This window comes from Arachis hypogaea, chromosome 13 (assembly GCF_003086295.3).
Source record: "Arachis hypogaea cultivar Tifrunner chromosome 13, arahy.Tifrunner.gnm2.J5K5, whole genome shotgun sequence".
NCBI classification, from domain to species: domain Eukaryota; kingdom Viridiplantae; phylum Streptophyta; class Magnoliopsida; order Fabales; family Fabaceae; genus Arachis; species Arachis hypogaea.
Window position 1 is genome coordinate 5,203,624 of NC_092048.1, and position 12,780 is coordinate 5,216,403.

General features: G+C 26.6%; 1 protein-coding gene across 1 annotated transcript; it reads right to left on the reverse strand.

Moving 5' to 3' along the window:
- Positions 1–5,158: 5,158 nt before the first annotated feature.
- On the reverse strand, positions 5,159–6,713 carry LOC112736684 (heat stress transcription factor B-4d). The gene is made up of 2 exons (XM_025786240.3): positions 6,264–6,713; positions 5,159–5,945 (listed from the first exon to the last, which is right to left on the reverse strand). The coding sequence occupies exons 1-2, from the start codon at positions 6,597–6,599 to the stop codon at positions 5,304–5,306; spliced, it is 978 nt and encodes a 325-aa protein (XP_025642025.1). The 5' UTR covers positions 6,600–6,713; the 3' UTR covers positions 5,159–5,303.
- Between the last annotated feature and the right edge of the window lie 6,067 nt (positions 6,714–12,780).

Sequence of the window (12,780 nt, forward strand, 5' to 3'; positions counted from 1 at the left end):
GTAAGGAAACGGGCCCAAGAAAACCATGATGGGTCGAATGTTGGGCCTGGTGGCAAACTTAAAACATAGTGATAATAAGATTTCTATTACCAAAAATTTATACAACCAAAAAAAAGATTTCTAACAAAAACTTCCCAGGCTCAAAAAAAAAAAAAAAAAAAAACTAACACAAAAGGAGTATGAGTGGAAAATCAAAATAGTTAATCATCAAAGCTAAGCTTATAACCAATTTGGGTTGGTCGAATGATCAGCTCACTCGCTCGCTTAAGCAAATGTCGAAGATTTAAATATTGTCTTATGCATGTAGCAACCTATTAGCCAGCGATAGACTCTTAAAATGAAGTTTAGATCCACAATGAATTAATTTTTGCCTTATTAAATTAAAAGATACCGTAAAAAAAATAAATATAAACTTATCATTAAGTGAACACCAACTACCTTTATTTACCTTTTTGATGTTTATCGATGTTTTTGGTCATATAAATTTAAAAGACCAATGTAGTAGAGGCAAGAGATTTATTAATTATTATTAGTGTTCCATCACCTTTCGGTTGTAGCACCTATTCACCTAATGTTGAGTATATTACTATTTTAACCTTTTTCCCCTTGAAATATAAATTGGAAGTCAATAAACTAGATGAGAGAAAAAGGAGCAAAGAAAAGACCGAATTAAAACTAAAAAGGCCAGTCAAACCAATCATAAAATTGATTTCACAATCCCCAAAAAGCACTCTTTACTTCTTTAGTCTTTATTTTTCTTTTTTCTTTTTTTATTTTCCATTCTCTTCTCTGCATGCATGCCTACTATTCCTTTTTATTTTTATTCAGCAGAATATTCAAAATGTTAGAATTTATATATGCATAAGAATATATAATAATTCCATATTTTTTATAGAATTTATATGTTTATATATAATGGAATCTACCATATATTATACCTTATGGGAATGAAATATGCATAGCACATTACTTTAATTCTTGAAATATGGATGGTTAATTTATTGGCGTGTTAAGTAAATATTGGAAATTCGAATCTTATTTTATGTATATAGTAATTTATTGACTAATAACGAATCTTTAAATAAAATTTAAATTTATAATCGATTAATTTATCAAACTAAATTTTGCGGTGGGAAATAAAAAAAAAATCTAGTATATATAATTTTAAGGGTAAAGTATTAAATTGGTCCCTATGTTTAGGCATAATCCTGTTTTGTCGTTAATGTTTAAAGTGTCCTATTTGAATCTAAAAAAATTTTATTTAGTTTCAATGTAGTCCCACTGTGAGGTCAAAGTTAAATAATTAACAGAATGTCCTACATTAACATGACAATAGTATAAGAATAAGATCGATAATTTGGAGAACAAGTACAAACTCCAAAAGCATAAAATCAACCGTGGATGTATCAATACATTTATTTATTATTTTTCTTACAATTTAAATGAAATATTTTCTATAGAATTAAGGAGAATGATAAATAAATGTATTGATGTATCCACGGTTGATTTTGTGCTTTGGAGCTTGTACATGTTCTCCAAATTATCGATCTTGTTCTTGTATTGCTGTCATGTAGGACATTTCGTTAATTATTTAACTTAGACCTCACGGTGGGACTAAATTGAAGTTAAATGAAACTTTTTTGGATTCAAATAAGATACTTTAAGCCTTAAGGAACAAAACAGGATTACACCCAAACGTAGAGGACCAATTTAGTACTTTACCCTAATTTTAAAATAAACTTACACTATAGTTATAAGTTTTGACTTAGTAATATGAGTTAACACTTAAAATGACTCTTGAAATTTGACCTCTGATTTAATTTAGTCCTCTAATTTTCAATTGACCTAAATTGTATCCTGAAATTTTAAGATGTGACTCAAGTTGGCCCTTCCGTCCATTTTCGCCACAAAAAAAGTGACATAGCACATTTAGTTGACACTTGGCATCTAAAATGTAACAAAACAATGCAGTTCATTAAGCAGACTCTCAATTGGCCCTTCTTCTTCCTCCTCATCTCCAATTTGGCACTCTCTCATCTTGGTTCATTGTCCCCGCGCCTCTTACCTCCGTCGTCGTGCCTCTCTCCTTCGTCTCGCCTCCCTCTCACTCTCTCATACTGTCACACTCACAACGCCGTCTTGGTTCTCCTTCTCTTGTCGCGACAACGCCATCGCGAATTATGTCCGCAGAACCAACTCCATCATCATCGCAGACCCATACATGTGAATCAAAGAGTTCTGAACAGGTAGTACCCCATCAATCTTATTCTTCAGGGCTTGACCGTGACATTTCCTCCCAAATTGAAGACAACCCATTTTAGCACAAAAATTAATAAAGGGCACGAAGACGTAGCTGTCGAGAAAAAATCAAAATGTACAAAGAATGAAAGAAAAAGACAATAGCTTAATAAGGAATGTGGCTGTTAGAATAAATCTGGATCACTGTATTGGCATAGAAGGTGTCTAAGATGTTGTTGAAGTAACGGAAGATCAAAAGGGTATAAACGACGTCACATAGGTGTGAGGTGCGGCTCAGAAGGGTGCATGCAATGTAGGGGTTGCAGAGGAGGGCGGTGGTGAAGAATGCCTAAATTTGGAGGAGATGGTAGGTGGTGTGACATGCACTCTGGAAGATTGCATTGAAGGCGTTGAAGGGGGAGAGAGTGGTTGTGGTTATGTTGGTGAAAAAAGATGAGAAAGTGGAAAAAGATGAAAATGAAGAATAAGATGAAGATGAAGAAAGAGTGGTAGTTGGATGGAGAAAAATGGTGTTTCAGAGAAAAAATTGAAATTATCGAGATAAGATTTTGGCCATTATATTCATTGAGAGGTTGGCATGGACAGTTTGTCCTTTTGACCATTTAATTATCATTGACGAACATATTTTTATTTTCTGCTCAACTAACTGTGTCATGTCATTTTTTTGATGACAGAAATAGACGAAAGAATCAACTTGAGTTACGCCTTAAAATTTTATAATATAATTTGAGTCAATTAAAAAGTTAAAAAACTAAATTAAATTAGAGGTCCATCAAGTTTTAGGAATCATTTTAAATATTAACTCTAATAATATATAGTAAATATTTGATTCAATAAATTGTATGAGAACGACGTTATAGGTTAGAATTTCTATTCCAAACTAAATCTTAAAAATAAAAGTAAAAATAGAAAAAAAATTCAAAAGATGATGACCATTGTATACCCTTTTGAAACGGTGGAAAGCATTGATATATCCCATGAAGAATCTAAGAACACGGTTGCACCCAATTTAGCTTTGGAGTTGGATTGGTGTGTCTTTAATGGAGCTTTTGTTCAATGTGATATTGTCATGTCTTTTTATTCCAAAAAAGTGTAACTTTGAAATCACCACATATTGGAGAATTGGCAGCAAAACTTGTCATCTTGTAATCATTGCTTTGGTTCCTTTCATTTTTCTTTTCTTCATAGTAATTAATTTCAATAACTTCAAAGAGAAAAAAAATTGAAGAGTATTTAGAAGAAGTCATAATTTCATTGAATTCAATAATAATCTTCCAAATGAATTTAACCGTGGATAATTACATAACAGCAATACAATAACAAGATCAATAATTTAAAGAATAAGTACAAGTTTCAAAGGTACAAAATTAACGGTGGATGCATCAATATATTTATTTATCATTCTCTTTAATTTGTAAGAAAAATGATAAATAAATGTATTGATGCATCCACGGTTGATATTGTATCTCTGAAACTTGTACTTGTTCTTCAGATTATCGACCTTGTTCTTGTAGCGCGGTCATGTAGAACATTCCGTTAATTATTTAACTTTGACTCCACGGTAGAACTACATTGAAACTAAATATATTTTTTTTTTGGATTTAAATAGAACACTTTAAACCTTAAGGAATAAAACAGGATTATCTCCAAACGTAGAGGACCAATTTAATACTTTACCCTAAATTTTATTAGTTAATATGATTTTTTGAGGGGAGGGAGGTTTCAACCAATATGCACATTAATTATTTTGTTTGTTTTTATAATTTTATTGAATTTTTAATTAAATTTTTATATTTTTTTAATTGAGTCCCTATACCAAAATATCTTTTGTAATTAAATTTTTACTATAACAAAAATATTATAATTAATAAAATATTCAATTAAACAAAACGAATATATCTAATACTTGACTGAATAGTCATAAAAAAAAATACTTGACTGAATATTCTATTTCATTTAATGAAACATTCTGTTAATTTTAATATTTTTATCACGATAAAACCTACTTAATTACAAAATTTAATTACAGAAATTTAATTAAAAAAATATAAATATCTAATTAAAAATTTAGTATAACTATAAAAATGGACGAAGTAATTAAACCTATAATTAAAAACAACATAAAAGAAAATATGGACGAGATAAAAATAATAGATAAGGACGAACAAACTTATATTGGTGTATATGTGAAAGGAATAATATAGTTTTTAATTTGATGTTTTCCTTTCAAGTCTCATTTTGTTAAACCCTATAACCTAATTCATAATGTGGCAAACATAAAAGCCAAAAGTAATGTGGATTTTTTTTATGTCATTTAAATATTTAATTTGATATGCTCATGGATGCAATCCCACGTGCAACTTTATGCATCTCACTGAATTTTAAGTGTATATACACATCCATATAATTTAATTTGGACCTGCATATTTTATTTTATTTTTGAACTATTTCTTTTGTTTATACTACACATGATTATTATGTCAACAAAGAATAAAACAAATGGAACTTAAGAAGAAGAAGATAACAACTAGATAATAAATTAACATGCTATTAGAATATATGTTGTGCACACTTGAGAATATATCTTCTAATTAAAGTGGAAAGAAAAAAAAAAGGACGGTAAATTATGAAGAAGATAATCATTGTTTAATTTCATAAATAACATGTCATTGCAATTTTTTCAGCTAAGTTACTTTATTTTAGACCTAAAAAAAAAGAAAAAAAAATCCAAAAAATATAGGAGAAGTGAATATATAATAATTGTAGTAATATGAATATAAAAAGGTAGAAACTCAGGTGAAGTCACGTGAAGTTGACACCTGAAAACGTTAGATAATTTGACTGATTTGATTGAGTTGACTAAATTTTCATCTAACGGTTCTCAGGTATCACCTTCACGTGAAATCAACTTCACCTGAGTTTTCACTATATAAAAAACATAAGCCTCTACTATACATAAAAAGAGTCTAAAAAAATGCATTAAGCAAACTAATTAACAATTAATGATCATAAGAGTACACCCTAAACTAATTAATAATAAAGGATTAATCTTGTTGAAAAATATTATCTGGGTGTAATCTCTTTTTACCACTAAGAGGAACACCAAAGAGCTTCACTGAAGAAGAACTACAATTATTATTGTTGTAATCATCATCATCATCATCATCATCACTAATACTCATCATCATTCTACTACCCTTTGGTGATGAATCCAACTCCACCAGCTTTGGAATAGTTAATGTTTGATTATGATGAGAGGGAGAAGAAGCAGGTTTGAGATGGTTTTGGATGAAGTAGATGATATCATTGTAGAGATTCTTCATGTGAGTTAGTTCAGATAAGAGCATCAAGTTCTTTCTCCTTAGCCTTTGATTATCCTCAGAAAGTGCTGCTAAGATATGATTATGTTGATGGTGATGATGATCACTATTAGTGCCTCCTCCTAATGAAGAACATGATGGTGATTTAGGAGAAGGTAGTAATAATGAAGTAGGAATAGAAGGAATAGTAGTAGGAGTTGTAGAAGAATCAATCCAACATAGAGCTTCATTATTATTCTCTTGATGATGATGATGATGGTGATGAGGGGTTTTTCTTCTATGGATTTCACATAGAAGATGTTTTGCTCCTTTTCTGAAATACTCATTTGCAAATTCCCATCTATCAGCAACTACCTTCTTGAATCCCTGCTTCAACAACACAAAATGCTTATTAATATATAATATAAGAAAAAATTTCGAGTAATATTTCAGTAATTTTAATCGTTAATTTTAGTTATGTATATAATTTACGACTGAAAACATAACTAAGATAATTAAAATATCAGTATTTCTGTCTATAATATAATATTTTAAACATGAATTTTTTTTAGTATTATAAAAATATCAATATTTAATAATTTTAGGTGATGATGTTAATTATAAAATATATATTTAAAATAATTAAAATTACAATATCTGAAATTCTTCTAGAGTAAGATGAAGAAGATGAATGATGTGACATACATAGGTATTGAGTTGCCTAACAAAGCTGGAGAAGTTGTTGTGTTTGAAATAGTTGGGAAGAAGGTCTCTGGCAAACTCAGGAGGTCTCCAAACAACAAATGATGATGATGATGATGTGGAATGACCATCATGACCCCATGACACTATGTGGTCAGTCATAGGATCATCAACTAGTTGGTATGTCTTTGTCAGGAATGGTGCAGGCACTGATGATGATGATGGTAACTTCTTTTGTGATGATGATGAATCCATCATCATTATCATCACCTTCATCTTATTCATGTTCTCCTCCTCTTCAATGTTACTACTCCTCCTCTCTTCTAGTGTGAATGCCATAACTAAGCTACTATCAATAACACTTACTAATATTCTTCTTCTTCTTCTTCTTCTCTCTCTCTAACATACACTCACATTCACACTCACTGGCTATACTAGTTTAATTTAAATGAATAATTCCCTCCTCTCTCTCTCATACTAATTATGATTTTAGGGTAAGACTTTAATCTTGACTATGACTAAAACTAAGTGTGTGTTTGGATTTCAGTTTGTAAACGAGAATTTGCATAAAATTGATTTTGCAAACTTAATTTTGATAAAAAGTAAGTTTGTGTTAAAGTGATTTATGTTTGGTAATCTTTATATCAAAATAGATTATAGTAAAGTAAATATTGTTTGGATTACACTACTCAAAATTACTTTTAGATAAAAAATTACTAAAATAAGGTTGGGTAATTATATTTGTTCTTTTAAATGATTATTCACGTGGTCAATGTGACGTTACGTAACTGAATACACGTATAAAACAATTTTACACTGACAATATATCAAAATTAAATTCAATATATAATATATAATGAATTTTAAGAAAATTATTTTAGGGGTTATAAAATTTTGACAATTTTTAAAAAATACATATATAGTTAAAATTAAGATAATATTTGTTATCATTATTATTAATATTTTATTTGATTATATTTTTAAATTAAAAGATATGACCATAATGTTAATCATACTTTTTAAATATTACACAAATTTTATAGTTGCTATAACCACTATAATTATAACAACTGTATAATACATCATAATATAAACTAGTATATGTTACGATTTAAAAGTAACAAATTTAATTTTTCATCATTTGTTTTTGCGTTTGTATATTATTACTATTCTTTGACGCACAAGCATAAATAGTAGACACAATTTTTTTGTCTCATAAATGAAAAATTCTTATATTTAATGTTTTTTTCTAAAACTAAGTTTCTATATATCTCTTTATTTCATTGTCTCTACTCTCTATATCCTTAAATTTTTAAAAAATAAAATTCAAACACAACCTTATAAAGCTATTTTGTCTCTCACAAAAATAAAAAATAAACATGTTATATTAGTCCTATTTTAAATGCATGTACTGTACAATAGCCGAAATAAATAATAATTTATCTGTAATCATCTTATTTTAATTGAAAATATACTAATAGTTTTACAACTTTTATGAGGTAGAGAACATATATAATGACAATATAATATGACTTTTATAACTACTTTTTGTTTCTTTCTCTTAATTTAATCTCAGTTGTTTACTAACTTTATGAAGCATATATGACCATGTTCGGTAAAAACAAATTTTGAGTATTTCTAGAATAAGTTATAATAAATTTTTTTTTGATAAAGTATATTTTTTGTTTTTAATATTTATAATTTTTTAAAAAAATATTTTTAACTTTTAGTCATAGTTAATTTTGTCTCTAATATTTTTAATTTGTGTTAAAATTACTCTTATACATTAACTTTATGTAAAATTTTAAGGATAAAATTAAAAATTTTTAAAAATAATTTTAACACAAATAAAAAATATTAAGAACAAAAATTAAATGAATAAAAAATATTAATAATAAAATTAAATAAAATTAAATATTAAAAATATTTTAAAAAAGTAACAAACATTAAAAAAAAAAATTTCCTAAAATCCTATGAACTATTTATTAGCTGCCTCTTGAGAGATGAGCTCCTTTCTATTTTTTATTTATACTTTTTTATTTTTCAGATCAAATAAAACAATAGTAGGGAAAATATATATTTTTATATAGGATTCTCCAAATTTTCTTACTGTACAGCACCATTTGGATGTAATCACCATTATATGTTCATGTTCATTGGCAAAGTGAATACATAATCAAAATAATTTCCATCTAAGTTGTTAGATTATGAAAAAAAATAAAAATAAAAAATAAAAGAGTATACGCAGAAATGATAAATCAGTAATTTAAAAAAAAAAGAGTAAAAATTAATAATTAGATAAAAATTAAAGATTTCTCATGCCTTGTGCAATTTCCTAGGCTAATAATTAAGGTGAATGATATAGTATTTAAATTTGCATATTCCTGCAAAGACGCACACTTTTTATATATGGAAATGGAACTGAAACTTGGAAGGTTGTGATAATCCTCCAAAAAGTACTTACTTTTATTTATATCCATTTGGCCCACTATATATTACCATTATTGTCAGACATTGTTCAATTTGTTGGTCCCTTCCTTTTTTTCCCTTTAAATCTAAAAAATATAATTTAATTCAAAAATATTTAGTAACTAAAAAAATTTTGTTAAAATTAGTCAAATTTATTTTATTTAATATTTATTAATTATTATAATAATTAATAAATATTAAATAAGATAAATCTGATTTTTTTTGTTTTTTTAGCATTATCGATTTAATTTAAATTTCCACCATTTTCTTTTTTCCCTTGAATAAACTCACAACTAATATGTTACTTTGTCCAAGGTTGGGTTTTCTTCATATTTGAATATTAATTCGTGTCCCTAATTAAAGTGATAGATAATGATGGAATTTGTAAAGTAAAATATTATTACTTTTTATTTGACATTTCATTTTAAATTCTTATTACCTCAAAATAATCTTCATATAATTAAATTGAATCAAATCATATATTCTAATAAAAGACTAAGGATTGATAGGATAGAAAGTTTTTTTTTTTTTCTGCCTTATCACATAAATCATGGCTTTTTTATTTATAGCTTATAATTAAGAAAGTTAGAAAAGTGTCGCACAGAAAAAGATAAACACTATTGTTATTTTCTTTTTTTGAGCTATCATATCCAAACCGTCCTCTTTTATTTTCTGAGGAGAAGAATTTACTTTTTCTTCTTTAATTTGTTAGGGAATTTTTGTGGGGGATCATTGTTGGGTTATGATGATCATCACGAGGATCACCATATTTAGAGCACCTCCAATCTAGATTTTAATTTAATTTAATTTTAAATCCTACAAAATATTACATAAATATTTATAAAATTATATATTATAAAAATTAATTTAAAACTTAATATAAAATTTATTATTTCAATACTTAATCTTATTTTAATTTAATAATATTACAATATTTATTTAATCAATTTAATCAATATAGTGATAATATTTTGTTGGTCTTTTTTTTAAATTAATTCAATAATTATTATAAAAATTAAAAGTGATACTCAACAAATATTCTATTAGAATTACTCTTAAGTTAGAATTTATGATACACGGATACTGATACGGACACGGGACACGACACGACACAGAATACGCCGACACACGAATTTTAAAATCTTATATAACACAGGGACACGCATACATATAAAATATAAAGTATTTTTTAGATAAATCGTAATGATATTTTAATATTTTATTGATATTAAAATATAAATTAAATTTTTTTATTATTTTTAATATCTTATTTTAATTATATCAAGTATTTAAAATATTTTTTGTTTTAATAAATAATAATATATGCTATATCTAAATTTATTTTAAGAATATATGTTAAGAATAAGACTGGACACGCTGACACGTGATGATATTTAGGTGTGTCTAGGTGTGTCTGGAGAAAATTTTTTTATTTTTTATTAAGACACAGTTGGACACAACAGATACGCATGTTGAACCAATATCGGTGAATATTGTGTCCAAAATGTGTCTGACACGCAGACACCACAATTCAATGAAGTGTCCGTATTTCATAGGTTCGAATTTTGTTTTTTTAACCATCTATTGCTACTATATATAATATACGTAGTTCAATAATGTTGCCTAGTGTAGATCATTAGAGCATAACAGAAAGAAAGTGTAAGTATTATAGTAATTGTACCTAGTAAATAGGGTAGAACATTCTGACCATTATTCATTTTTTGAACAATCCAAAGCATACCCGTGACCCTAGAGAGTTCAATGAAGAATAACAACTTACCTCCTATAGTTTTCAATTATATATATTGATGGAATATTATATATTGACATTTTTTATGCACATTTAAAGTGATCATTTCTCAAACATATATACCTCATAATTCTCTTTAAATAAAGACACAAAATGTTTTGTATATATGTTATTTAAAGAATATATAAAAATATTTATTCACTCTATAAATAATTTAGATAATAAAATTTGAGAATCTATATGTGAATATGAGGAATTCGAAAAAGAAAAAATTAAATTGTAAAACTCAGCTCATCATGCATAATAAACATGTAAAATTTGTGCAAATACACAAGTTTTTTTTTTTTTTTTTTACCAAAGATAGGACTCGAATCCGCGACCTCTTAAATGAGTATGGAGAGATTATGTCATTTGAGCTATAACTCATTGGTAAAAAAATTGATCATCTAATATTTCTATTATGTAATTTGATTAGATAAGTATAGAGATTTTAATTTTTTTAATAGCATTATTAGAAAAAAATATTTTTAGCGGTCGTTTATTTTATTTTTAGCGACAATTAAAATAATTGTTAATTTATTTATCGACAATAAGACATGCATTAGCCGTATTATGTTTTGTCGTTAAAATAAAGGTTTTAACAGTAATTATATTGTCAATAAAAAATTTTTTGATGACCACAAAAAATATATAATTATCATTATAACATATAATAATAATAATGACAAATAAATAATTATTACAAAAACATAAGTTAAATAAAATATACAGTAATCATTATCTTATTATTATTAAAAATTTGCAACTAATAATATATATGATGATCCATCTCAGAAATATATAAACCTTCTAGCTATGTCTAGATTCCATTGTTGAAGGAGTCACATTCAATCATATCATTCATTCATTCATCACTTTCCTTTCTACTTTCCTTTCTTACTTTGAAAATTATGAGGAAAGTGACACACAATAATGGTGGCTTTCTAGTCTTCTAAAAATATATATAGCATCCCAAGCAAAACCTAATTAGCCTTTGATTTTTATCTCACAATCAAAAATCATGTTTGGTAACTAATTTAGGTTGGTTGAGTAGTGGTCAACTCACTCGTCTATTTAAGTAAGTGTCGGAGATTCGAATTCCGCCTTGTGCATGCAGCAACCTATTGATCAGTGACAGACTTTTAAATAGAGTTTAGATCCACGACAAATTAATTCTTGACTTATCGGATTAAAAAATACCGTAAGCAACCAAAATAAAAATAAAAAAAAATCATGTTTGGTGGTCAAAGTCTACAGGGAATCCTCTATGCAAATACATGATCATATATTATCACTAGTGCCTAAGAATCCAGAAGGGTCCAAATAGATATTCAATAATGAGAAGATTCTATTCCAAAATAATATTACCAGCATCTTCATCAGGTTTCAGCTTATATATGCAGTGTTAAAATGGACAACATATGTTGCATCACATGACCTATCTCCATCTCCATGTGACCCACTATGCATTCCTTTTTAGAAGAGAAAGTTTTTGTCTTTTATGCTACCAAAGCACAAATCTAAATGCATAACATGTGAAGATCATCACCATGTGTCAACTAATTTAATAAATTTTTAAAATAAAAATGAAAAAAAAAATAGAGATAGAGAAGATGCATGCCTCCAAAAAGCAAACTATATATTATTGGATTAATTTACTAAAAGGGAAGGTTTGAAAGATTATATATATATATGAGGTTAATTTTTATACATGGCCGGCCAGTGTAATACGTTTTATACTGTTATATAATCATAACTGTTTTTTTTTTATAATCATTCATACGATTAATATAAAAAATAATTATTTTTATTAATATAGTATTATATGATTAGATACATATATAAAATATATAAAATAGTTTTACGCTGATAGTGTATCAAAATTAAATTATATATATACTTAATAAATCAAAAAAATTATGACTTTCGATAAATATAAACTATAAAAGTATACTAATAGGTAATTTTGAAAATATTTTTAACTTCTCAAAATAAAAATATAAGTATATAATCTTTTGAATTTGCTAAATACAAAATAAAATATATAAAAACAAAAATATCTTTAAAAATTTTTACTAAACTAGATTTTATATCGATTAATGTTTTATAGGAACTTAAAAAATGGGATAATTTGTGTTTACTTCATGATTTCTTTTTCCATCCTTTGAAATAATTTTAAGACTTATAAACAAAAGGTTGTTATTGTGAAGAGAGATATAAACAAAATTTAAATATTAATTATTTTCCCCACCGTTAAACTTC

Excerpts from the sequence above, each read along its gene's own strand:
- LOC112736684 (XM_025786240.3), bottom strand. The coding sequence starts at position 6,599 with ATGGCATTCACACTAGAAGAGAGGAGGAGTAGTAACATTGAAGAGGAG. Across the intron at positions 5,946-6,263 it reads TTAGGCAACTCAATACCTAT|GGATTCAAGAAGGTAGTTGC; the intron begins GTATGTCACATC and ends TTGTTGAAGCAG.